The sequence below is a fragment of the Mustelus asterias genome, chromosome 17 (assembly GCF_964213995.1).
Source record: "Mustelus asterias chromosome 17, sMusAst1.hap1.1, whole genome shotgun sequence".
NCBI lineage: Eukaryota > Metazoa > Chordata > Chondrichthyes > Carcharhiniformes > Triakidae > Mustelus > Mustelus asterias.
The window spans coordinates 49,198,540-49,223,718 of NC_135817.1; the positions used below are offsets into that span (position 1 = coordinate 49,198,540).

Genomic DNA, 25,179 nt, shown 5'->3' on the forward strand with positions numbered 1-25,179 from the left:
TATGGAATATTAGAGTATGTGGTGAAGCCACATTGGGGGTGATTCTCTCATCAGCGCAGTGGGCCGGGAGATTCCCGCGGTGGCCGATTCGCGGGGTTCACGCGAGCGTTCGCGCCCCAGTTGCGTATCCCAACCCAAGTCTTTTGGCAGCAATGGAACCATGCCAAAAATCAGCGTAACCGTCATTTGCATGCTTTTGCATACATTAGCATCTGATTAGCAGGTCCGAGGCAGCAATCCCCGCCCTCATTAGTGTCTCCCACCTCTCTGGCGTGATGTCACGCTGGCACGGTTTACACTCAGTATATAAAAGTCAGGAGTTGGCGTGGCAGCGTTGAACAGGAGAGAGAGGAGGTAAGTTTGATGGAGCTGCAGCCCCTGGAGTGCTGGGCAGAGCCTGGAGTTTTGCTGCTCTCTGTGTGGAGCTTCCTGCAGATGTTCAGGTTCTGTGCCGTGGCCCTGTGGGGTGGGGAACAAGGGAAGATATATTTTCAGGCTAGGGCCCTCTGAGTGCTGGCCAGGCTGCTCTCTGCAGCCACTGGGCTGTTCCTTTGTTCTGGGTGTGGGGTGTGGTGAGGGACTGAGTGCTGGGGTTTTAGAGAGTTGGGGGGGCAGTGCACCATGTGCTGCTTGAGGGCTCATCAGTTCAGGCAGTTGGTGCTCCAAGCAGGGATGCTCAGGTAAACACAAACACTCATACTGCATGTACTCTGCAGTGAATGGGAACCCATCATGTGATAATAAGGAGTCTGTCCCTGCCCCGTGTGCCTGAGTGTAACACACTCCTGGAAGGGAATGCTGTAGTTGCACTACTGGCAATGGCTCAAAGGGGCACAATGGTCACACCCACATACCACCCTGCATTCTCTCCCTGCCTGCCATGTTCATGATGCCAATGGCAGGCAACCCAATCAGGTGATGCATGGCACTACAGACTGTATTGTGTTGCCAGCATCCACAAGTGGGGGTACTGGACCCAGTGAGGGATTGGGGGATGAGGGGGGGTGGGGTAGGTGCCAGCAATTACATATCTATTGATCTTTCTATTTCTAACCCGCACTGTGCAGAATGGATCTGGGACTGATTGATTTGGAGCTGGCCACCATGGTGGCAGCTCAGGAGGTGGCTCTGGAGGTGGAGGGCGTGCAGAGGCTACTCCAGGAGCAGCCAGTGGCAGGCCCTCAGGAAGGCGGGGGGTGGGGGGTTGGGGGGGGGTGCTGCCGCTGAAGGCCATGAGGTGGGAGAGCAGTCTCTCGAAAGGGTGGCCAGGAGAAGGCGGATGCAAAGGCCGAGGCGGTACCGGACCAGGCATTCATTTGAGGGGCTGTCGGAGATTATGTGCCGTCGCTGGCTCAGACTATCCAAGGACACGGTCCAGCACCTATGTGGGGTGCTCGCACACCTGGTACTTGAGGAGAGGGGTGACCACCCGTTCCCAGTAGAAGTTAAAGGTCACTGGGCGGATGGGGGTCGTGGGGCAGAGATATCTGGGTCGCGGGTTGGGGGGGGGGAGCGCGGGGAGGGGGAAGGGAAGGCCAGCAGTGTGCGAGAGAGGCCAGCAATGTTGGGTGGGGGAGGCCACCGATATCCGTGGAGGAGGATTGGTGCGGGGGGTTGGGGTGAGAGGCCAGCGATGTCCGTGGAGGTGGAGAAGGGGTGCTCATGATGTCTGTGGGGGGGTGGGGGGGGAGTGCCTGAAAGGCCAGCAGTGTATGGGGGGTGCGGGGGGGGGGGGGGGGGGGGGGGTGAGAAGCCAGCAGTGAGGCCAGCGATGTCTGTGGGGGTTTGAGGTCAGTGATCTCAATGCTGGGAAGTTGTTTTCGGGTTAGGGTTTTAGTGATTTCCCAGAGATGTGCACATGCGCGGGGTCCCGCTCATTGCGCCGATTTCAGCCTCTTCAGTGGAAACAGGCCCCGCCCCCTGGTTTTTAATGATAATCACGCTAGTGCCCTCTGCAGTGCACAGAGTGTGGGAGGTTCTAATCGGGAAACACACTGAAAAAACCAGCGCAATTTACTCCAAATTTGACACTTAGAATTTTAATGGGAGAATTCCTGCCATTGAGTCAAAAATATCTCTGAATGCTAGGTTAACAATTGCTGCATGTGATTTAGCATTCAGACATTAGAGAGAACGACATTTGGCACAAATAATGGGAGTAGAACAACGTAGAGCTGGAAAGGAAAGGGATGATGTGTCAAGAGTTGCAAATTAGATAGTAGATGATTCAATAATCTTGAAGACATTAGCCTGTTCCACACTGGCTAGTAGCTTCAATTTTAATAAGACCCATTAGTTTCCCTCAAAGCTGGAAAGTGAAAAGCCTCAGGTCAGCAGCATAACCTAGTAAAACAAAGGAGATCGTCATCGACTTCAGCAAGTGTAGTGGAGGACATGCCCCTGTCTACATCAACGGGGACGAAGTGGAAATGGTTGAGAGCTTCAAATTTCTAGGTGTCCAGATCACCAACATGCTGACACTATAGTTAAGAAAGCCCACCAACACCTCTACTTTCTCACGAGGCTAAGGAAATTCGGTATGTTCGTTACGACCCTCACCAATTTTTACAGATACACCATAGAAAGCATGATTTCCAGATGTATCACAGCTTGGTATGGCTCCTGCTCTGACCAAGACCGCAAGAAACCACAAAGGATTGCGAACATAGCCCAGTCCATCACGCAAACCAGCCTCCCATCCATTGACTCCAACTACACTTCCCGCTGCCTCGGGAAAGCAGCCAGCATAATCAAGGACGCCATGCATTCCGGACATTCTCTACTCCACCTTCTTTCGTCTGGAAAAAGATACAAAAGTCTGAGAACACGTACCAACCGACTCAAGAACGGCTTCTTCCCTGCTGCCATCAGACTTTTGAATGGACCTATCAGATATTAAGCTGATCTTTCTCTATCGTTAACTACAACACTACATCTGCACCTCTCCTTTCCTTCTCCCCTATAAACGATATGTTTTTGTCTGTATAGCACGCAAGAAACAATGCTTTACACTGTATCCCAATACATGTGACATTAATAGTTCAAATCAAATAACCCATCTAAGAAGTTTCATTAGCCAACACACTGTGTACCAAATGCTTTCATGGGGACATCTGTTGCCTGGACTTCTTTTCACTAGTGGCAGATACAGAGGGAGTGCGGGGGGTGGTGGAATAGACTGTGGAATGAATGTGTGTCTGTATGTGCGAGGAGGAGACATGCAGATACAATTGTAAAGGGAATTCAGAAATCAGAAGATTGAAAATTTCTCTCTTGAAACTCCTATTTTTCCCCTTTGGGAGACTGGTTGTTTGGAATGCATGCCATCTCAGGACTCTACAAACATGGCGACAGCAAATATGTTCATGGCATTAACTTAAATTCTATTTTCTAATTACTTTAAGGTTAATGAAAAGTGCACTCCAAAATTAATTTACATAAAAAACAATTAATTCTGACATTCTCTAATGGTAGTTTCAAATTAAATTCAAGTAAAATATTAAATTAATTCTGACATGCATTATGTTCCTACTGAATTTATTTATGACTATTTAATTAAAGTCACAGAGCGTTATTGGAGGCATTGAGAACAATTCTAACATTGTAATTTGAGCTCTCTGTGGAAAACAAAACTTGTGTTTTTCAGATGCATTCTCCTCCACTCTTCCTCTTAGCATCATTTAAAAAAAACTTCAATATAATTCCTCTTGTGCCTGTGTCCGAATAATTTATTTAAAATGGAAAGCAAAATAGGTTCCAGCATATAAAAACAAAAAATACTGGAAATAGTCAGTAGGTCTGGCAACATTTGCGATAGAGAAATCAATTTAAGATTTCAGGCTAATGATCCTTTATCACTGGTTCTGACAAAACCTTGATCTTGTTTCTTTCTACACAGATGTTGCCAGATCTGTTGAGTATTTACAGCATTTCAGTTTTGATTTCACATTTCCAGCATCCTCAGTGTTTTGCTTTTGCATTAGGTTTCCCGAGGCACATTGTTACCTACTTTCTGCCAATTCAGAAATATTCATGTATCATATTTAGCTGCTCTCTGTTTTCAGACATCTCTCTATCCATATGGTTACACAGATCTCCTATGAATGCCTTATAATCACAGATTCTCTTTATCTATATATTGATATCCTCAACAAAAAAAATCACAACTTAATTGAGCACTATGCATCCTCTACAAATCCATGCTAACTGCTCCTTTTAGCGCACACTTTTCCAATTGTTATGTTACAGACAGGAGGGGGATAAACTTAAAGAGCCCTAATTTCTTCTCTCAGTACAGAACCGGAAACAGGTGTGGTTTTGATTTCCCCCTTTATAAATAGTGGCATATTTTCCCCAACCCTTAAATTTGGAGTGTTGCAATCTTCTTTGAATGACTCACCCAGCAAGCTTGAGATAAGACAAAATAAAAAGGCTAGTTTATTTAACACACACACAAAACGTGGAAGAGGGGGTTTCACAATGTCCACCCCTTTTGCACTCATACAATGAAAGAGGGATAAGAGAAAAGAAGGGGTATAGGGCCAGACCACAAGTTAGAGTTTTATGCGAGTCCAGAATCGAGAATCGGAGGATAGGTTAGTTGGCTGTGGCGGGGTGATCTGTGTTTCCAGAAGTGGGACTTCCACATGGGGAGACGGAAGTAGAATTGAATTTGACCCAAAGGCACCAGTTCCAATGTTCCTGTATGTGGAGATGCCAGCGTTGGACTGGGGTGGGCATGGTTGTGAGACTTCTTACAATGTTCCAGTAGTTCACAGTGTAGATGACGGCCTAAATAATTGTACCTGGACAGAGTACCTTCTGCTTCTACCTGTTCGATGGTAAGATGGTAGACAGCAACAGGCTGTTTGCCTGGAATTACTGTTCTCTTCAGCGTTCAAACAGTGACTGAAGATAAGATCCCAGCTTATTAGTTAAAGGAATTCAAATAGCACTTGTCTCAGTCATGTGACAATTTGGTTTTGGGTTGGTTAACGAGATCCCTAGCTGAAACCCATTGGAGCAGGCAACAATCAGGACATTAACCCCACATTAGATATTATGAGTCACTAATAGTTGCCTTTGTCCTTGGAGACACAGCATCTCTGGTGGCCAGAATGCTTCTTTAGAAATGCAATGAAGATATGTGCTGCTCCAATAAGGGGCATTAGCACCTAGTTAAAGATAACATGACTCTGCTCTTTTGTCCGAAGGTTAGAAATTCCTCAGGTATGAGCCATGGCTAGTCAAGGTAAAGCCTTGTCCATTTTTTAAAATAAAGAATAGTCCGTTTGACATAGACATGTATTTATATGTTCCTTTCCATCTCAACTGGGATAGTTAACTAATGCATCCCATATTTAATGAACTGTAGAACTTTACCCACAGCTAACGTATCATGGGCCTAGAATTTCCTGCATTATTTCTTTCCCTGTTCTTGAACTGGAGTGTTACATTTCTCTCCAGCCCTTTTGGTTCAATTCCTGTGTCTAATTTACAGTTATTCCCCTGTCATCCCTGACCAGTTTCAGTTTCCTGATATACAAATCATCTGGACCTGGCGACTCTGCTGTTTTTTGTTTGCCTTTCTGTCCTCTTTTACTTGCTTTCTATATGTCTCAAAGATGGTTTTATTCATTCTCTTTTAATGATTATATATATTATTTTGGCTTCAGCTTCTAAATTCAATATAAGCCATTGAAATTCTCCTTTATTCCTAGTTGAAATGCATTTAGAACATATGCAATGGTAGAAAGCTTCTGGCTGAAGTGAAATGTGATTAAATGCGACGATTTATGTATTTTCAAAGTGCCATTAAGCTGATATCCCAACAAAAGGGAAGGTAGGAGGGAAGGAAAATAATGGAAGAAAGAACTTGCTTTTGTATAGAGCCTTTGATATTTTCATGACATTCTAAAGTGCTTCAGAGTCAATGAAGCACTTTTGAAACATGCGACTGGATTTTACAGAGGGGGAGCTGTTGCTCCGTCATGAAAAAGTCAGTTGCAAGTCAGTCAGCTTAAAAAAAGGTGGCCCCACAGCAATAACACATTGCCAGTAGTTTACGTGAGTGGGGAGTGGGACATCTTCTACCCCCCCCCCCCCCCCCCCCCCCGCGAGGGACAGGAATTCTCACCCTCGAGAGCTCTAGTAATCCCAGCAGCTCCAGAACTCAGTAGTGGGCACTGTTGGGACTGCAAGCAGGTCCATGAGAATACTGATTGTGCCATGGTAGGTAAGACCTTACCATATTATGGGAAACCAGTGTCATAATGTTAGGTTCCTGAGAAACAGTCATCACACTGGATTTAACACATGAGCAGCAGTCCCAATTTGCAAATGTAAAAGCCAGCCCGTAGTCACAGTTGTCACGGAGCCTACCTGCACCTAGCAACACCCCACAAATAACAAGGTAAATGGCCAGATTAATTTGTTTTATAATGTTGATTAAGGGATAAAGTTTGGCCATGTCATCATGAAAGCTCAGATAATGCCATGGGATGTTTTGTTTCCATCTGAGGAGACAGACAGGGTCTCAGTTTAATCGAGGCTGGCACTTCTCTTCAGCGTTCCCTTAGTACTCCTCCGAGTGTCAGTCTAGATTATGTTCTTGTCTCTGGAATCCACATCCTTCTGACCAGAGGCGAGTGCTACCACTGAACTAAGGCTCAGACATGAATGCTCATCAAGCTACCAATAGAGTTGTAAATTTCACTTCCCATAGGCTCAATGTGCCATCTGCAAATCGAGTCTGAGAAGTTAAATACTTCAAAAGCAGCAGCGGGTGAGAGTCCAGTATCAAAGATGCAAGCTGCACACCTGACACAAACACACCTTCCCAGTAATGAGGTACTAGGAAAGATTCCACTTGTGCAAAAGCGATCTTTATTTCACTGCACGGTTTAGTCACCCTTACTTCCCAACACCAGGATATATTCTTAGTTGGTTGGAGCATTGCTGAACTGCACAATGAGGAATGCTAGCCTATTACAGTAAAGGATTGCTTTTGCCCTACCTCTCTGGCTGCTCTCTCCCCAGCCTGCACGGCACCTTCCATGTATCCACTCCACTCAGTGGCTGTCTCAGTGCCAGCAAAGTAGATCTTCTCAAATGGCTGCCTCAGGATTCTTCAAAGACAAAGATATTCATCAACAACATGATGGTTAGAATATTGAACACTGCTGTAATGAATCAATGTGTTTGTGCACATGTACAGCTAGTCAACACCAACCAGCACAACTATATTTGTAATTGTAATCATAAAAATTGGTACCAATTTTTGTGAGTGTTTTTCCCATTCGGTGCTCCAAAGGGAAGAATGGACCATCATTCCATTTTTGGCATCCAATGGCAGCATATCAGCTTATAGCTGAGACAGGCCATTTAAGCCATCTTAATTCATGTCTCCAGAACAACTTCACTCCTCCCATTGAACTATCAATCTTTTTCTTTAATGATTCCAGGAGACTTCCACAATTTTACCACTGAAGTATCACAGGTAGAATTCCAGATTTCCACTTTGCATGGAGAATTATATCAATCCTGAAGTTATCTTTTACTAGATTCATTTACTTTTTCTTTTATTCACCCGTGGGACATGGGTGTGGCTGGCTAGCCAGCATTTATTTCCCATCTCTAGTTGTCCTTGGAGAGCAATTAAGAGTCAACCATGTTGCTGTGGCTCTGGAGTCACATGTAGGCCAGACCAGTTAAGGACAGACTTCCTTCCCAAAAGGATATTAGTGAGCCAGATGGGGTTTTCCAACAATCAACAATGGTTTCATGGCCATCAGCAGATTCTTAATTCCAGATATTTTTATTGAATTCAAATTCCACCTCCTGGCGGGATTTGAACCCGGGTCCCCAGAACATTTGCTGAGTTTCTGGATTAATAGTCTAGCGATAATACCACTAAGCCATCACCTCCCGACAAAAGACAGAAAATGCTGGAAATACTCAGCAAGTCAGGCTGAGTCTGGGGAGAAGGAAGTAGAGTTAACCATTCAGATTGATGACGTTTCATCAGGAGTTCCAATCCGTTTCTCTCCACAGATGTTGCCTGACCTGCTGAGTACTTGCAGTATTTCATTTCAAATTCCCAGCATCGACAGTACTTTGCCTTTTCTATTTATTTTGCTAATCTATTTATTTTGAAAGTGGTATTCTAGATCAACCTTTTTCCATTTTGCTGTCATAAATAACTTTCTAAAGTTCACCTCTCAATGCCCCCATCCAAGATAAAAAACCCATCTCATCGATTCAGACTCCTGACACAAGAGATCAACTGTCTGACTGAGAGTCTGCACTGCCTCCAGCTTTTGAATGTCTCCCATGTTTCTTGCTAATCAGAATGGGACACTTTATTCAAGATGGCAGCACGGTAGCACAGTGGTTAGCACTGCTGCTTCACATCTCCAGGGACCTGGGTTTGATTCCCGGCTTGGGTCACTGTCTGTGTGGAGTTTGCATATTCTCCTCGTGTCTGCGTGGGTTTCCTCTGGGTGCTCCGGTTTCCTCCCACAGTCCAAAGATGTGCGGGTTAGGTTGATTGGCCATGCTAAAATTGCCCTTAGTGTCCTGAGATGCGTAGGTTAGAGGGATTAGTGGGTAAAATATGTAGGGATATGGGGGTAGAGCCTGGGTGGGATTGTGGTCAGTGCAGACTCGATGGGCCGAATGGCCTCTTTCTGTACTGTAGGGATTCTATGATTCTATTCTATGATGTGGATCCACCAACGGGTTATGTAGTTTGATATTGATTTTCAGACCTGAATTTTACTCTTTTTTTTATATGTAATTCAACATTCAATTGACTTTATTTGCCCACTCCACTGCTCTGCAGTGGTTGGCTGTGTTAAACATTGAGTGTACTAGAACTCTTGGGGAAGGATTTTTCAGATGGCAGGGTTTCCCACCCCATCCCGAAGAGTTGACAAGGAGTGCACCCCCGCCAATACTAGCAGTTCCACAGCTATGTAGTGCTCAGTGGTTAAAGACATCCGCCCCCCCATCTGGGGAGAAAGTCCTGCCTTAGAGCTGTCAGCCAATGCAACTGACCAGCAGCACTGTAGTTCCAGCGATGCCAAGTTGAAGTGGTGGCCACCGCTTGGACTACAAGCAGCTCCTGAAGAACAGGAGCTAATGGGGGCCAGATTTCAGGTAAGTCTGGGAATTAGTCAGACCTCAGCAAGGGGGGACTGGTTGGGCACTTACGTTTGAGAAGGCGAAGGAAGAGGATGACCTTTTATGGGGAGGGGGGATAGCCTCTGAGAAGCACAGGGATTCCTCCAAAGGTGATCCCTCCCTCCCCCAACCACAACTTGTCCAACACCAACTCATCCAGTAAAAACTGCCAGGCTACCTACCTGGCATGGGCCACCCCTGCCCATGGGATGACATAAGGCCATTAAGTGACCATCATCTGTCTATTTAAGGGCCTCAATAGGTTCAAAGGCAGGTGTGCCATCTAACACTCCACTGCCCCCTGTAAAATGGGAGACAGATTGGGGCGGACGGGGAAGCTAAATGCTGCATTTTACCCGCCAACCAGGGAGTATAAAATACTGCCCCAAGTTCCTTTTAACCTCATCTGTACCTATCTCAAATCCATTTACAAAGCATTTGTGTCATTCATTTTCCTTCAAGTAGCATCAGATATAATCCCAGAACACAGCTTAAAGTTCCATCCGTCTACTTTGGCCCATTAACAAAACTTTGTTCTACACTTTGCACTGCCAAATTGAAGGTGTGCAGGTGACTGGAGCAGTCAATATGTAAGACATGCACGACTGACTTATTAAGTCAATGTAACTGGGCACAACATTCGAAAGAGCACATCACCATCATGTTTGGATAATAATAAAGCCTTTTAACCTGATCATAGATATTACAGCTAGTGTTACTGACTCCTTATGGAGAAGCAGGACTTCACTCTGCAGAGTGGATATAAACATGAACAAATGTCCTATATCAGAACGCCGATTAAACTAGCAATCTTCTGCTCTATGAGGCCTAATCTGAACCCATTCACACTTCAGCAAGATTTTAAACTGATGGAGATAATAAAATGATTGCACATACTTGCCATACTGAGTCAGGATTCCTGGAGGGAAGTATGCAGTGTAACATCCACCTGAATACTGCTCTTCACACCAGTTCTTCTCTTCATAATGAACAGGCTGGACAAAGGCACAAAAAACACACAATTCTGTGATACATTACACCTTTATGTTTTGAACACATCATTAAGAAGTCTGAAATTCTTGACAGTGGATACAGATCTTTGAGGACAAGCTTTCCAACAGACAATCTAAAAAGCACTTGGTCCAGGAAACCTGGGAGGCAGAGAACGTCACGGGTGCAGGTAATGCTTGCAAACAACTGTGAGCCTGGGATTCTGAGCTCAAAGATGACTAGTGTTCTGTACTTGGACAGCTTAATGAGGAAATGCCATCCAGTGTATGGTTTGTATGGAAAAGCACAGGGACATCAACCATGTGCACTCAAATTATCTTGTACACTGAATGAAGAATTTCATTTTCAACAAGGTGGATATTGTTCTCAGTGGCCAACAAACTAGTTGTTAATCATATTTACCCACAGAGTTTCTATAGGATTTTGCACCAGCATGTGTTGCAACTAGGGAGTCAAAACAATGCCAGCATCTTTTACAGGGCATGTGAAACCTGTACAGCGAAAGCCACTGTGTATTCCTTAACTAATCAGACTGAAGAATCACATACCTGGAGCATTAGCCTGGGCCCTGGATTACCAGCCTTGTGACATTACCACTACCCCATCATCTCTTTTACACTTGCCAATTTTCACTGCCAGAAAAATTTTGTTAATTAAGACTTACTGCGCTGTTAAAAATTCACCTACATTGGAAATTGCAAGTCCCTTTTCTGGCACATTTAGTAGATACTTAATTACAAGTACAAAAGCTTCACACCATTCCATGTATTTCAAAGCCAAACCTATCAGCAAGATATCTTTATTGTGCAGTTTTTGGAGGAGCAGGTTAATTCAGGCATCAATTTCTGATTTCTGCATATAACAGTGCTATTAGCATTAGTTATACGCAAAATCTGACCCAATATATCCTATGGTTTGAGTTTTCTTATGCCACCTGACAGGCTTAATCATGAGAAACATTGTTTTAACAACCCAAGTTGGGCGGTTGGGCCTGGGTGGGATGCTCTTTCAGACAGTTGGTGCAGACTCGGTGGGCTGAATGGCCTCCTTCTGCAGTGTAGGGATTCTATGATGATATTATGATGCGGATCAGTTACACTGCTGCTCCAACACTCCTGTATTTACGCTCACTAAACAGCCCGACTTAGTCAAGCTGAAAGCAATATGCGTGGTTGTTGTCAGGATTAGCTGACACAGGTGGAAGTGAAGTCTTTGTGAGCCTGAACATTGTGAAGAATTCCCATCACGATTTCAGCAGCTGGCAATGATTTTGTGAAGCAACATTTCCGTCATTCTGTCAGCACAACAAACGTGCAGGGGGAATTTTCATGTGATTTAAACACAGGTGTACACCAGATAGATGCTTGTAACATTAAGGTCACAACTCAGTCAGCCCCCTGCCCAGAAGGACACAGCTTCAATCCAAGTGGAGCAACCATGCCAGGGGCAAGGGGGCCTGCAATTTAGGCCTCCTTGCCATCAGTTGGCTCGCTGTCTGGAGAGTGGTGCAGAATAATGCCAATGGCACAAGTTGAAGCCCCGTAGTGACTGTGGCAGTTCATGGAGGCCTGTCCCCTTATCCTACCCCATGCTGGATGCTGAGTTTACCTCAGGCTGTATAATCAATTGTCTCTCTCTCTAACAGATGGCTACTGTCCTTTGTACACTATGGCTGTTTACCATTCCTACAAATAACTCCCGACTTCTTCCGAGTGGCAGAGGGCATTTTTAAATGTGAATAAATAGTAATTTATTTATCTTTGGGAGTCCAGGGCACATCCCTATACGTATCACTGGTAGCTTGGTTTGTCCTGACATAGGAAATTTATTGTTACCAGTAAAATTCCTGGTCTCCCCGAGGGGTCTGAAAGCTCCAGGCATGGGGACCCCCACTCATCCTGGTTCTGCTCCTTTCTACATCCATTGACCTGTAAAGGGAGGGCAGAGGGAGTTCTTCTCGTCAAAGGACCCACTGATAGTAAGCCAGGGCCAGCAATCCGGGGCCCTTCCTAATTTCCAGCCATTTTCCCACCGGAGATACAAAGCAAGTGCGCCAGAAGAGCCACCTCCCCTGAATCTTGTTGGGACTAACTTGAAAAATAACTGCTACATCTGCTGTGACTGGGCACCACTACCAAACTCAATGTAAGTGATCGCTTGACGGCAGGGGCTAGGATTTCACAAGTCCTCTGGAGATTGGGAGGGATGGTAAAATGTCAACAGAAAGCATCAGGAGGGAATCCCGACATCGCAGGATATTCCCATAGTCAGGAAGGACAGCGGCTTGGAGGCAGGAGGCCAAGTAATCCAATTAACAGGCCAACTAAAGACCATTTAACAGGTCTGCTGGCATTTTACTGCCATTGGGACGGCCTTTCACCATGTGGGGAGACCACTGGGTACATCAAGGCTGCCCTCTAATGGCTTCCTGTAGGGTTGGGGAGGCCTTCCCTTTTGGCTCTTCTATGGCCCACAGAGATGCACATCGGCCCAATTGTCCACTATTCCCCCTCCGATCGCCAGTGCCTGCCTACCTGATCCCGGCACAGTCATCAAGCTTTCTACTTAGCTGTAAGGTGCCTCAAGATGACCATAAGCCTCTCTTTACCTTTGCAGCCTCAGCAGTGGCCACACCTATCAGTGGCACTGCCACGTTGCAGAGCTGCCTGCCCTCTGCTTGGGCCAGCAGCTTCGAGAGGCTGCGGACAGTCACCAAGTGTCCACTGTTAGCAAGACTGCGGTCACAGCTCCGCTGTCCTTCTGCGTTGGCTTAGTACACACACTGGGTCCCAACATCGGGATTTACCTCCTGGCAGCAAAACCCAGGAGTTCTCCCACCCACCTGACGAAGTAACAGCCTGTTCCGAAAGCTAGTGGCTTTTGCTACCAAATAAACCTGTTGGACTTTAACCTGGTGTTGTTAGACTTCTTACTGTGTTTACCCCAGTCCAATGCCGGCATCTCCACATCAACAAAACCCCAGTCAGGGCTTCAATTGCTTTCTTCAAATATAATACAAGGAAATGTGAATCACTCGTGTGCTGTTCATGTCAGCAATTCTCAGCAAGGGGATCCTAATAACCTGATCATGATGCTGCTAGAATCATAGAATCCAACAGTGCAGAAGGAGGCTATTCAGCCCATCAAATCTGCACCAACTACAATCCCACCCAGGCTCTATCTCCGTAACCACACATATTTACCCAAGCTAGTCCTCCTGGCAGTTAGGGGCAATTTAGCATGGCCAATCCACCTAACCTGCACATTTTTGGACTGTGGGAGGAAACCGGAGCACCCGGAGGAAACCCACTCAGACACGGGGAGAATGTGCAAACTTCATACAGATAGTGACCCAAGCTGGGAATCGAACGCGGGTCCCTGACGCTGTGAGGTGGCAGTGCTAACCGTGCTGCTTGCAGGTCATGTCCAACTAGCTGACTGTTTATGCCAGATCTGCTGCTTGGGACCACTGAACCTCCTATTGGACATCCTATTGGCCACTTGCTGCTCACCTGCTTCCTTCTAACCTTCTGCATTAAGATGGGTGAAAGAACACAATTATGATTTGAAAGACACCTGGCACGGCCTGTGTGTTTATCTTGGTTCTGCCAAGACTGGCCTTTAACCAGCAGATTGCTGTCTTTAACATTGCTAAGTTTAGAGGAGATATTGATACCGGAGCACTTTTAGAACACTGGCACAAAGCGATGGTCTTACACATCTATTTTTCTAGAAAAACAAAATATAGGATCATATGGGTTCCTCCGCTTGAAACTGTAGTGTGTTTTGCGGAAATTCATTGCACTAAATATGACTGAATATTATCAGATTAAATAGGCTAAACGAGAGAAGAAAAAGCTTACATTCAGTGCCTCCTCAGACTCGAGCACCTTGGCGTAAATTTCACAGATCTTTTGCTTCCTGCACAACAAAAATTAATCCAGGTCATGTGCTGTAAGATAAGCAGCGGCAAGTAAAATAGATGCTGTATATAACACATGGTTTCATGGGTTTATGATACTCCGTGGTATGACTTCAATCTACAGACATTTTCACTTCAGTTACTAATTTTTCACAGGCTTGTGAATAACGTTCTTGTTAAATCGCTAAATTACAAAGTTGGTGATTTATATACAGTGCTTTTCGAATGAACACCATTGCATCTGTAAACCAAAACTCTCAGCATCAGGCAGATCAAATAAGCAGAGATTAATGTACTGATTAATGATGAACAGCCAGATATCTGACTGTCAATGGAGCAACATCGCAGGGAGGGCATTTCCAGGAGTCTTGGGCCTTGTAGTTAAGCACTATTTTAGCACTAGTTTAACACAAACGTGTGGTTTGTTTTAACTGCAAGTGTTTTTTATAAAAATAATTTGCGATTTATGATTACTGGCAAATACAATAACATGCACTTAAACAGCACATGTACTGCAGGGAACTACCCTAGATGTTTACACAGGTGACACTAAGCCAAAGAAGGAGATATTAGGTTAGGTGACTCAGGCCTTGGTTAAAGGACAGGTTTTAAGGTGGGTCTTAGAGGATGAAAGAGTGTTGGGCGGAACAGGCCCAAGGTCTAATTATAAAACATGACATTAACCATGTATAATTTCTAAAGAGCTTCACTCACCTAGCTTCCTTTGTGAGATTTACCAGGCGCCGTGCTTTTCGAGCAAGGATAAATCTGAAAGAAAAGGAATTTTAGAAATATGTGCATCTGAAATCTCTAGATACTTCTAAAATCACAATTCAAAAATTGCTTTCAATGCAACCTTTCATGCAGCACCTATCTATGGGAAGCAACCATTTTGTGGCTGCACTGAAAGAAGTTTTCAAATTTAAAAACCCACAGGCCTAGAAATTCATTGACACTAAATCTAAGCATTCAGTGTGTAGAGTGGCATGTGCACACACATTGCCGCAAGCCCCTTCACCTGAAGAAGGGGCTTGCAGCTCCGAAAGCTTGTGTGGCTTTTGCTACCAAATAAACCTGTTGGACTTTAACCTGGTGTTGTTAAACTTCTTACTGTGTTTACCCCAGTCCAACGCCGGCATCTCCACATCACACACATTGTGCCAGGAGGGATAAACATTAAAGTACGGATGTACAGGACCCATGCCTGCTACAAGGTGTGAGATCCTTTGCTTATGCCAATTGGTGACTTCACAAGTTTGTGTGCGGACCACTTTCTGAAAGTGGGATACCATGAAGCCATTGGCTCAAAACTTTCAGAGTAAAGTCAAAAGAGTTCTGTGCCTTAGCCAAAATGGCACCAGAGCCCGGTATCCGGATGTCCCAGCCCCAAACTGGCACCCACCATTTTCACCGAGAGGTGGGGAGGAGGGAGAATGGTGGGGAAGGTGTTTCAGATATCCACGATTCACTGAGACAGCAGCACATTTACAAGTGCAGCTACCTTCGAACAGAAGAAAGTTTGGCCATCCAAGTGTGTGAAACATGACTCCTGGGTTTAGACAAATCACAGAAAAGGTCTAAACCTACCAAGGTAAGGTGCCCTTCTGGAGAGGTAAGATATCCTTTTTATGAAAAGTCAGGTATCCTTTGGGAGAGGTCAAATGCCGCTTTGGAATTGCTAGTTTCATTTTTTTTTGAGAGATGTAAGCATCACTGGTTAGGTCAACATTTATTGCCCATCCCTTATTGCCCTTGGAAAGGTAGTGGTGAGCTACCTTCTTGAACCGCTGCAGTCCATGTGATTAAGAGTAGTCATCAATGTGCGTAAAAATTGATAAAGTCTTTGGAATTGTCAAGTCATTTAAATACACCTTCCTTTAAATTTTGAGAAAAAAGCTAGACTGCAGTTGTAAAAAATAGTGTTTTCAATTTCAATAGATGTTTGCTGACATTAGCCCGAAGGTTATCATTATAGGATTAGTGCTGCTTGACTTCTTCCACAATCTATCAGTAACACTGTGGGGGCTTGTAAATTCACAATTTGATTGACAGCTCAGAGAGGTTATAGACAGATGGTGTGGGGCAATGAATACAATTTTTTTTAAACGTGGGATTAAGTGCTGGAAGGAAATACTTGTTTTCAATAAGGAATTAAGTAATTGTAGTGATTTGATTTGATTGGATGGGCTTAAATCATCCAATGTTTTCTTAATTTAGTGAAGCCCATAATAGATATTTAGAACTTTATTTCATCTCAGCATAGCTTCTGAGATTTGCACACGGTGGATACTGGGTGTGTTGGCAGGGAGGTGTAAGGACAAAAGGTGTTGGTTGGGGCCATGGGTTGACACTAAGTTGCATTGGGGCCACAAAGGGTTATGGAGCTGAGTATGGGGGGGAGCTCAAAGGTTGGTACTAGATTTGCATGGAGGGCATGCAGGGCAATGGCAGGCAGATGGGGCATGTGGTGGTATGAGTTGACATGGATGTGGCATGAGGGCAAGGGCTTGCTAGCTTTGGTTTTACTGCTTTATTTTGCACTTGGGACAAAGTCCCAGAGCACCAAGGCTAGCCTTCTAAATAGCCTACCTCGCCACCCAGCAGCCCCCATGACTGCCTCCAAGCAATTTCTGGGAGACAGTGGGCCCGACTTAATGCCCACTCCTCCAGAACTAAAATCCGAGCATTCAGGATGCTTTTTGAAGACCCTGTACTCCTGACTCAGAAGCACAAATTAGGCCCACCATGTTTAACTGACAGGATGAGTGGAGACTGCCACCAGAAATGTAATTTTTGAAAAAAAGATGCTTACCTGAACCGGAATCTAGCCTCACAATGATCCCAAAGACCATTGTTGGCTCCTGTTCGCCCAAGCTTGGATGTTGTCCAGGCTTTGCTGCAGGTTGCCACGGGCAGTTCTCTTTCACCATGAATTGGCAGTCAATGCACTGTGCATTCCTCAGCAAAAAGGCCCAATTCCGATCTTTTGATGTAGGGGATGCCATAGATGAAGATGAACGTGTCCTGAGAAATTCCTGCTGCCAGGTCCTCATGTGGAGATCAGTCTCCACCAACTACAACTTTATGCTCGGTATGACTCCAGCCATTTGAGAGATAACCCGCGGACTCCCAAGTCATTTCAGTTTGACTGGGTCTCCTTAGTTGCACACTTGGTTGAATGCTGCCTTGGTGTCAAGAGCAGTTCCCTCTCCTTTGGAATTCAGCCCTAGGATCCATGTTCAATTAATGTTCCAGTTGTGTGTGACCAGAGTAACATCATTTCATAAGCAAATTTTTAAAAAACTCTATCATGGAATGTGGGCGTCGCTGGCTTGGCCAGCATTTGTTGCCCAAACCTAATTGCTCTCGAGAAGGTGGTGGTGAGCTGTTTTCTTGAACCACTGGAGTTCATGTGGTGTAAATACACCCACAGTGTTGTTAAGGAGTTCCAGGATTTTGGCCCAGCAAACGTTCATATTCCCACGATGCTACCATTAGCAGGAATCGACTGTGCCCGCGTTATTGAAGGCTTATGAGCCTGAATGGATAGCTGCTGACAGGCAAACATAATCCTCTGCAGACATGGTTGATAATTTCACTAGGCTATCCTAGAACTGTAGCTGAACATAAATATAAAGGAGGTTCGTGCCTCAATTAGAATGGTCAAGAATACAACAGAACAATAGCCACTTGAAAACAGACTGGCTTTTGCAACACTAGCTGCAGAATGGTCCCAAAAAGACAAGCTCAAAAGTCAGAATGCAGAGGAGTTTGTTTTCTTAGGTGAAGCAAGACAACTCATGAAGTCAGAGATTTTATAACAAAGATATCTTGTGGATAACTAAATGAATCTGATTATAATCATTGGCTCCACAGACTGTAGAATGAAGTGGCTTAATGATTTGAACAAATCTTGTCCCATATCTGTTAATTCAATTAACTTGCTAAGAGATTGAAGAAATACAAATGTAAAAGACACAGATGTCTGGTTCAGGTCAAAAGGGGATTACATTCCCAAGTTCCACTAGCAGACAAACAGAAATGTTGCAGCGTGGGACAGCCCCAGAAAAGGGAAGTAACTCAATGTTTACAGAAGCAAGTGAGCCTCTTATTCCAAGAGGGTATCTATAGCGGACCTGAATTCGTAACAATCTGCGGCAACCGCCCCAAATACAGAGTTTACACAGATGACCAAAGTGATTTAACCTATTTAATCATTAATGGAACAGAAATCTATCATCAATGTCCACATCGAGAAAGATTAAACTGGATTTAGCAAGGCTGGAAGCCAACTAAAAAAAGGAGAGAATGTTTCAGCTAAAAGATAAAAGCCCAAATTTTGAGGGCAGGGGTGGGACTGACCTCAGCATCGTGAGGCCTAGGAGATTTTAACTGCTCGGCTTCATTTGCTTAGGCCCCATCAGTTGGCTTGCAAGCGTGAGCAGAATGTCAGGTGGAAAAGGCTCACTGAATACCAAGGGAAATAACCCTTGTAAGAAAAAACACTGACCTTTTGGGGCTTTTTCTGGCACCAGACTCTTCCTACGAGGTTGGTCTGATGGGGAAATCACAGTGGTTTAATTATCCGTGCCTTTGGTTAAACCTAATGCCTCATGCTGCTCAATAAGCCAGCTACGTTCAGCACGGTCTGCAGTCTTTCCCATCTGTTGTAGGCAAGCATCTGGGTGAAGACGAAAGGAAGGCATGTGAGAGCATAGGCTGGGGAAGATGCCTTCTCCCTGTGTGTGGTAATCTTTCCCCAGAAGGGGTTGAGGATAGAGTGTGAGCAGCATGATAGATTAGATAGGTGGTGAGGTGAAAGTTTCCATCAGACAATCAGTAGTGATATGTGTCCCCCGGTAATGGTGTGTGAGATCCCTGAAGAAAGTAGTCCTTCGAGTATATGATGCCATGATGATAGTTTGATATTAGAGGGAGTTGAAGGATGACTTGACCTGGCAGAGGGGATGAGACGATTCATCCTCTTCCTGCACTGGGTGACATTTCGGGTGCGGTTGCCAGCTACTCTGAACTCTTCTGTGCTGGCCTCCCAGACAGGAGAGATGAGGCTGGTATGCTTCCTGGAGCCACCCCTGGGATAGAGTATATCCCTACGCTCTTAGCAAGGGCTGGAGGGCATTGTGGCTGTTGTGGGGTGTAGCCACCTTCTTTTGGTTTGCAGACATCTCTAATAGTCTCCTGGATACAGCTGGGCAGAAGAAAGTGAGATGTCTGTGCTCAGGTGGTGTTTAAGTATGGTGCTGCCTGGACCTTCGACCCTGTCAGATAACGGCGGGGTGGATGTATCAGCTCCTGACCTACCAGGTGATTCAGAGAGATACTCACCTATGCATAATTAATGAGATTCCTATGCATAATTAATAAGTTTCCTATGCATAATTAATGAGTTTCCAAGAGCTAAACTGACCGCGATTTCCCACCATCCTGAACGGGCCATGGAATCTGCCTGCCACAACACTTGTTCCAAAAACGGAAACTTCTGCCCATGGAGATGGCCTGTCGGATAGAAGGTTATTTTGTTCAATGTAGCTGGGTGTTTCTCACAGAAGACAGACGCAGTTTTGGATTGGAGTTAGATTGCAGCTCACTGGATTGAGAGAGCTGAAAGTGGGCGATTGTTAGTCAGGTCCGCACTTTGGAGCAAAACATATCCTAACTTTATTGTTCACTGCAGGGAATATGGGTAGGGCCCAAGTTCAGTTTGAATTTTGAGAGGTGAAAAGCAACTGGAAGATTTGGCCAGCTTACAGCTAAAGGAAGAAACCTCCATGGGTCCTCACGGAGCCTTGTAGCAGAAAGCAGCCAGCAGAGCTAGCTTGAAAGCTGTGTGAGTTTAGATGGCTATCTGCCAGCACCTAGAACAAAGAGCTGAGGCATCCACAGTCAGGAGGTATTAAGCAACTGTTAGAGGATCAGTTAGCCAAAAAGTTAATCGAAGGATCCTCATTAAAATATGATACAGTAAGGAATAGCTTGAATACCAAAGACAATTAAAGTGAATTCCAGAAGCTATAGCACATCATTGGGTTGGTTTCTGAAGAAGTGAATGAACTGTCAGGATTTTTGTAACGTATTAGGGAATTCTTGGGGAGGGGAGGTAAAACACGAAACTCAGGGCAGAATTTTCCCATGACCCCGCCGGCAGGTTCAGTGGCAGGTCCACTGGGCGTGGGGTGAGAATTTGGTGGGAGTCTAAAAATCGGTTTCAGGCCGGCATGAATTTCCCATGGGATCTTCTGCTGGTGCCTGCCACGAATCAGGAAAGCCACTGGAGGACAGTATGAAATGGATTTGCATTCTGCTAATGCGGTGCAGGTGAAGGTCAGACTGGATTCCTCCCTCCACATCAAAATCTCTGTGACACCGGCAGGACAACACACCGGTCCAGAACATATCTAGAACAATGCTGGCATGCAGTGTCAAGCAATGTCTGGGCTGTCTCCGGAGTTCAGGATGGAGGCCGCGAGCAACCCTGGACCCTGGAACACCACAGCAGTGGGTGGGGGGAGCAACTACAAGTCGATCGTCCAGATTCAATGTCATCAAGGAGGTCCATATTCCAGCCTCAGAGTGTTCCTGGAAATCCATCTTCTTTTTTAGGAGGTCCCACTTCTTTCTAACTAAACCGCTGTATGCATACTAAAGAGATCAGGGCCGGAGAATATAGTGCGGTTTCCAGCTGACTTCCGCAGCGGGAAACACTTCCTGTCCCCCCATGGGGTTCATGGCATAAGTAGTTGTGAACAATAGTGTTAAGTTAGTAATACTTGCTTTATTTATTTTTATAGACAATAACGTTTGCTTTTGTTTACAAAGGTGAATTTGTGTGGCACACCTCTGTCTGTCAATCAAGGTGCGTTTGAATTTCTTCTTTAAATGTTAACAGTCCCTAACAGAATCGCAGCAAAATCATACACAAATGGAATGAAATCCAAAACTATTGCCAAGCAGAAATAATCATTGTCCGTTCATGCTGCAGATTGTAAGAAGGACTGAAAGTGCTGAACATTTATGGGTCAGTCAGTATCCGGAAAGTGAAAAGACTGACTACAATGCTTCAGCTGTGTACTCTTTATCTGAACCTGGATGAAATCTTCCTATTTCTTTCTGATTACCAGTCTTCCAGAGGTTATTATTGACAGTTACAGGTGTCTAAGCCAATATACCACTTACCCCATGATTGCAGGAACAGAGCCATCTGGTTTACAATCATCCAGCGTCAGTTCAATAGGGGACTCCTCATCTTGAATGATCATGCTACCACAGTAACCTGATTCAAAGAGAAATACATCACATCTCCTTCTGATAGCAGTTTTGAACTGACTGACAACATGCTGTTAAGGACCAGATAGCGAAATTCAGAGGGATATTTTAAAGTTAACCTAGATCCTAACTTTTTATGATTTTGGCATTAGGGTGAGCATAAGGTATATCACTGCAGGTATGATTCAATTAACCCACTAAGAAACATTTATCAAGACAAACTTTATTTTTAACCACGCAGTTAAAATATGAGAGGCACGGTAGCACAATGGTTAGCACTGCTGCCTCACAGCGCCAGGGACCCGGGTTCAATTCCGGCCTTGGGTCATTGTCTGTGTGGAGTTTGCACATTCTCCCCCTGTCTGCGTGGGTTTCCGCTGGGTGCTCCAGTTTGCTCCCACAATTCAAAGATGTGCGGGTTAGGTTGATTGCCCATTTTAAATTAACCCTAGTGTTGGAGGATTAACAGGCTAAATATAAGGGGTTACGGGGATAGGGTCGAGGTGGGATTGTGGTCGGTGAAGACTTGATGGGCCGAATGGCCTCCTTCTGCACTGTAGAGATTCTATGACAAAAAGAATTAACATAACTTTGACCATTTGGAAATGCTTAAACATGACAACTGACATGCTCACGTGGAAGCTAGATTTCCAGACTTTTAAAACCTCTGGACAAAAATCCAGACATCTGTCTTCTAATTCTCAGATAGCAACCACCAGAGAAAGATCCACCCCCAAACAGCAGAATCTCATAGGAAGAGACTAATTTCCTGGCGGATTCCAGTCTCCAGCTTTAGAGAGGAAAAAAGAGGAACTGCTCTCTAACAACTCCAAGCAGCGTCTAAGCTTGATTTCTCTGTGTAAGCCTAGCTCCACCCAGTCACATGATTTTCTGTCAATCAACCTAATCAAGCTCTACTCTGCAAAACCCCAGGGGAACACTAAAATAACAGAACAGCATTAGTTCAGATCAAAAAAAAATTCGAGCAATTAGAAACAATTATGCTGCTGCAGTAACAACAGAGAACGCTGGTTACAAACCCAGCAGCACCGATTGGAATAGACTGAAAAAAAGTCCTGCACAGAAACATGACTAAAGTACATTTCTTAAAGGCACAGTATCGTCACAATGCTTATTATCTGTTGTTTAATATTTGACATTGCAGGACACACAAGCAACAATTATACTTAATGGTGATAGGTGCTAAATCAGAATTTAATAAAAAATGAAAACTTAGTTATAATATAATATGAAACTTCTAACAAAACTACTAGGCAATGCTTTTCCTAGGCAAGTTAATATGTCCAATTTTAATTCTGCCCATCCCTCCCCACCCCTACACAGAAAACAACACTCACCTTTCTTCCTCCAAAAACTCTCTCTGTAGTATACCATGCATTTGATCACACATCCCAGGGGAACACGCTGGATGAGTTGGTTTCGCAGAGTTGGCAAAGGTGGTTCATAGTGAATCTTCGCGCCGAGCGCTGGTGGAATGGCGCTGATAACATAGTTGGCCTAAAAGACAATAAAAAGTATAACTTTCCTCCCTCTTTTGTTAATTCCACTCACCCCCTCCATCCCCTCAGTCCACCCTCAAAAGATCTTATGCAGTCAAGAAAACAGGAGTCCCCATTAAGACAACTCTGTGCAGATTCAAGATCAGAGATTCCTCTCCTTCGTGGGGTTGAATTTTGAGATAAGAACAGCAGGGGAGCTGAGATTTACCAATTTCATACTTTACTGATCCAGAAATGATAAATTCGGGAGATGTTTGGCGTTGGGGGAGGGGTAGGAATGGCATTAGTAGATGATTCATCGGCCTTTCCTCTCAACATTTTAATTTCAGTCCAGAAGTGCGAGAAAGCATTCTCAGGAATGAAGTCAGACATCATGCCTGAAAGGCATTGACGTAGTTCTGAACTGCACGTGGGCCCCGCCATGACAAAAGTTAAATTGGCTACTAGGAACTGTTCCCCTAAATTTGCCAGGGTTCATAGAATCATAGAAACCCTACAGTGCAGATGGAGGCTATTTGGCCCATCGAGCCTGCACCGACAACAATCCCACCTAGGCCCTATCCTCGAGGTCCCACATATTTACCCTGCTAATCCCTCTAACATACGCATCCCGGGACATTAAGGGGCAATTTAGCATGGCCAATCCACCAAACTCGCACATCTTTGGACTGTGGGAGGAAACCGGAGCACCCGGAGGAAACCCACGCAGACATGGGGAGAACGTGCAAACTCTACACAGACAGTGACCCAATCGAACCCAGGTCCCTGGAGCTGTGAGGCAGCAGTGCTAACCACTGTGCCACCCAACATTATAAAATGAGTGATATGGAGTTGCACTTGTCAAATTCCACTTATGGAATAACATAGCAATTTCAGCCCAGGGCATTTGAACAGCCCCTTGAGAGTGTTACAATTCTCTCTATTTTAGAAAATAGAAAGAGTCCAAAATTACACCTTATCTTCAGAACATCTCGAGTGTACAATCACAGCAAGTGCTTTTTCCCAACAGGCACACTGGGGGCAGAAGCCATTTCTGTCAGTTTTCTATTCCAAAATCAATTGACCTGAGCTTCCACATGCCTTTTAGCATTTTCCACACTCACCCTTCAATCTCCCAGTTACAGAATTAATGTGGATTAAAATTCGGACAAGTGGCATTACAACTCTGAATTTTGAAGTTTGACACTCATGATGCGCTCAGGATAAGTTAGCGTGAGAAATACGGAGGTACAGCTACAGCCAGGATCAATCTGAACATTGCTGAAATTTTGAGTGGCAATTAGAAAAGTTGGGAGTATTATTTCTTTGGAGATTCTGCCTGCACAGCCTTCGACTTGTTCCTGTCTTCCTGTGGAGTTTGAAAACACTGGGAGATTTTGCCTCTTACCCACGGTGAGGGTTTCTGAGGGATGGATATGACCATATCCATTGGCATCCAATTGTGTATCATTATCAACAAGGGAAGAATAGGAGAGGGTGAGGAGGAGGAGGAGGGTGAGGGAAAGCATTTCAGGAGGATGCAGCCTTCCAGCGATTACACTCGCAGAGAATACGTAAGCAGCACAGATCACATGAGGATGAAGTTTTAGAAAGTGTCTCAACAAACAGGGATCCCTATCAGCTGGCACATCAACTTGCCTCAGCCAGAGTCATCTGCCCTCACTGCTCTATGTAGTGGTGAAGCTAACAACTGCATTCAATCCTTATGGTCATTTCCAGCAGCCATCTCTGTAACATCAGAATACATTTTGAGCATGCATTAGGTAAATGGATAATGCATCTTTTAGAAAAGTTGAGAGATTTGTTCAATTTGGAATCACCGTAAGGCTACAGGAAGCTAGATTTTCTTTATATACAGGGTTTCGTGTCTTCCCAATATTCAACGTACAACAATGGTACTCCTGCGGATTTGTGAGCCCTATACTCACTCTGCTCCAGTTGCTCAACAGAATGGGCCTTTACTCTGTAATGTGCAGATTGCAGGTAAAACTTTTGAGAATTCTAAATGTCACTAAGAATTCTGGAGGTTGTCAAGATGTATTAATCCTTTAGGATTTAATGGTCCCATAGTATTTCAAGGAAGAAAATCATGTCAGTGAATAGCTTGAGGGTGACCATGTACATTCCCTGATGCCATGGAAAATGACTCCAATAAGAATTGCACAAACAGCTACAAGCTTACAGCACAGTGGTAATTGAGAAGACCATTGTGCTCTTAAGGGTCTTAAGGATGGCTTTCATGTTAATGCAGGTTGAGAA

At 44.7% G+C, this 25,179-nt stretch overlaps 1 protein-coding gene across 1 annotated transcript in view; it reads right to left on the reverse strand.

Moving 5' to 3' along the window:
- Positions 1–25,179, reverse strand: part of mao (monoamine oxidase) — a 155,252-nt gene that overhangs the window by 18,854 nt on the left and 111,219 nt on the right. Inside the window, exons 8-13 of the mRNA XM_078232614.1 lie at positions 22,759–22,918; positions 21,311–21,407; positions 14,831–14,884; positions 14,058–14,115; positions 10,081–10,178; positions 7,016–7,127 (exon numbers count right to left, since the gene is read on the reverse strand). Coding sequence (XP_078088740.1) covers positions 7,016–7,127; positions 10,081–10,178; positions 14,058–14,115; positions 14,831–14,884; positions 21,311–21,407; positions 22,759–22,918 — 579 coding nt within the window. The remainder of the gene's footprint in view (positions 1–7,015; positions 7,128–10,080; positions 10,179–14,057; positions 14,116–14,830; positions 14,885–21,310; positions 21,408–22,758; positions 22,919–25,179) is intronic.